The sequence below is a fragment of the Belonocnema kinseyi genome, chromosome 8, assembly GCF_010883055.1.
Source record: "Belonocnema kinseyi isolate 2016_QV_RU_SX_M_011 chromosome 8, B_treatae_v1, whole genome shotgun sequence".
NCBI lineage: Eukaryota > Metazoa > Arthropoda > Insecta > Hymenoptera > Cynipidae > Belonocnema > Belonocnema kinseyi.
This window is the reverse complement of record NC_046664.1, coordinates 47,071,490-47,073,113: the sequence shown is the minus strand read 5'-3', so window position 1 is coordinate 47,073,113 and position 1,624 is coordinate 47,071,490. Positions and strand designations below refer to the sequence as shown.

The 1,624-nt window shown below is 29.1% G+C and overlaps 1 protein-coding gene across 1 annotated transcript in view; it reads right to left on the bottom strand.

Moving 5' to 3' along the window:
• Positions 1-260: 260 nt before the first annotated feature.
• Positions 261-1,624, bottom strand: part of LOC117178018 (persulfide dioxygenase ETHE1, mitochondrial) — a 16,173-nt gene continuing 14,809 nt past the window's right edge. The window contains exon 4 of the mRNA XM_033369208.1: positions 261-710. Coding sequence (XP_033225099.1) covers positions 606-710 — 105 coding nt within the window. The 3' untranslated portion in view covers positions 261-605. The remainder of the gene's footprint in view (positions 711-1,624) is intronic.

The window sequence follows — 1,624 nt, the reverse complement described above, 5'->3', positions numbered from 1 at the left end:
GGATTCCGAAGATTTTTCGGGCCCCCTTCGCCCATAAAAACATTATTTAATTAATAAACGTCATCCTGAATTTTTTAAAGGCTAAAAACTGAGCGGAAAAAATTGAAACTGAGGAAATCGGGTCTCCACATCAAATCACATGTCCAATCGCAGCCAATTTGAGAAAATAAATCAAATAATGAAATAAAAATATCTTATAAAATTGTAAATGATTTAAAAAAAATGTTCTCAGGAATTAATAAGCATCAAATAGAATATCCATTATTCCAAGAAGGTGATTTTATTACCAATAAAATATATAACGCATATAAAAAATATAATTCCGACTAACATTATTTACAATATTGTGATAAGGACCATGTTTACCAGACATACACATTTACAACTTTTCTTCAAAATAAAAATTCTCAACGTATTATAAATTATGAGAATGATAATAAACTTTAAAAATTACCTTTTGCATATTAATTAAAATCCTTTAGAAAAGAAACTACAGGAAAGAAATATTAAAAAATAGTAACATTTTGCCAATATAACAGTAATTATTTTCCTCCATTGGTTCTTTTCGTAAGGGAATATTCTAACCCTAGGACGAAAAAAAGTAGTCAATTCGATCCATAACGGAAAATAAATTTCGCTGTTTGCTTACACTTTCTTTCGCTTGCCGACTTCGAATAATCCACAAACTTTATTGGCTGGTACGGCTTTATCTGGAATAATAAATTAAATACAAACATTGAACCCCTTAAAACAGTATTGACTAAAGAAAATAACAATGTAAGTTGATTAAAAGATAATTTTGTTTTGGTTGAAAGGTTTGGAATAATATTTTTGGTTCAAAATTTAACTTGTTTAGGTAAGAATTCTAGTATTTGGTTAAAAATATAATTTAATTTTTGAAAATATAACACTATTTTGTTAAAGAGTCACCTTTTTGATAAGAAATTTAACCCTTAAACGGCCAAAACGCCACTACCGGTACACTGCTTTTCAACGACCAATAACTAAGACTATTCGACACTAGAAAAAATTGAGACACATATATTTTTATTGCTTAAGATCTCCTCTTTCCGACGTTGCCAATGAAATTCCTCAAAAAAATTTCTTATTATCCCAAAATGCAGTTTAAACAAAAAAAACGTGATTTTTCGTGCCTATTTTTTTTTTTGTGAACCATTTTCCAAAGCTTCTCGATTCTGTAATTAACCTAGAATCTCACTAACCGGTGGAATAAATGTCTAAACTTGGAGAATCCATGGTTCAAAGATCGATTTTTCGTTTTAGTATTTTCAAAATGGCGTCTTAATGGCAAAATTTTTGTGAAAACATTCATGAATTTTTTTACAATAAACGATGCGCTTTTTGGAAAAATCATCAAGAATAAAAAGTTCTTGTAATCAGCCAAGGAATACGCCTGAATTTTTTCGAAGCGTTTTGAGCAAAATTTTGGATTTTGCATATGAACAATTTTTGCTCAAAACGCTTCGAAAAAATTCAGGCGTATTCCTTGGCTGATTACAAAAACTTTTTATTCTTGATGATTTTTCCAAAAAGCGCATCGTTTATTGTAAAGAAACTCATGAATGTTTTCACAAAAATTTTGCCATTAAGACGCCATTTTGAA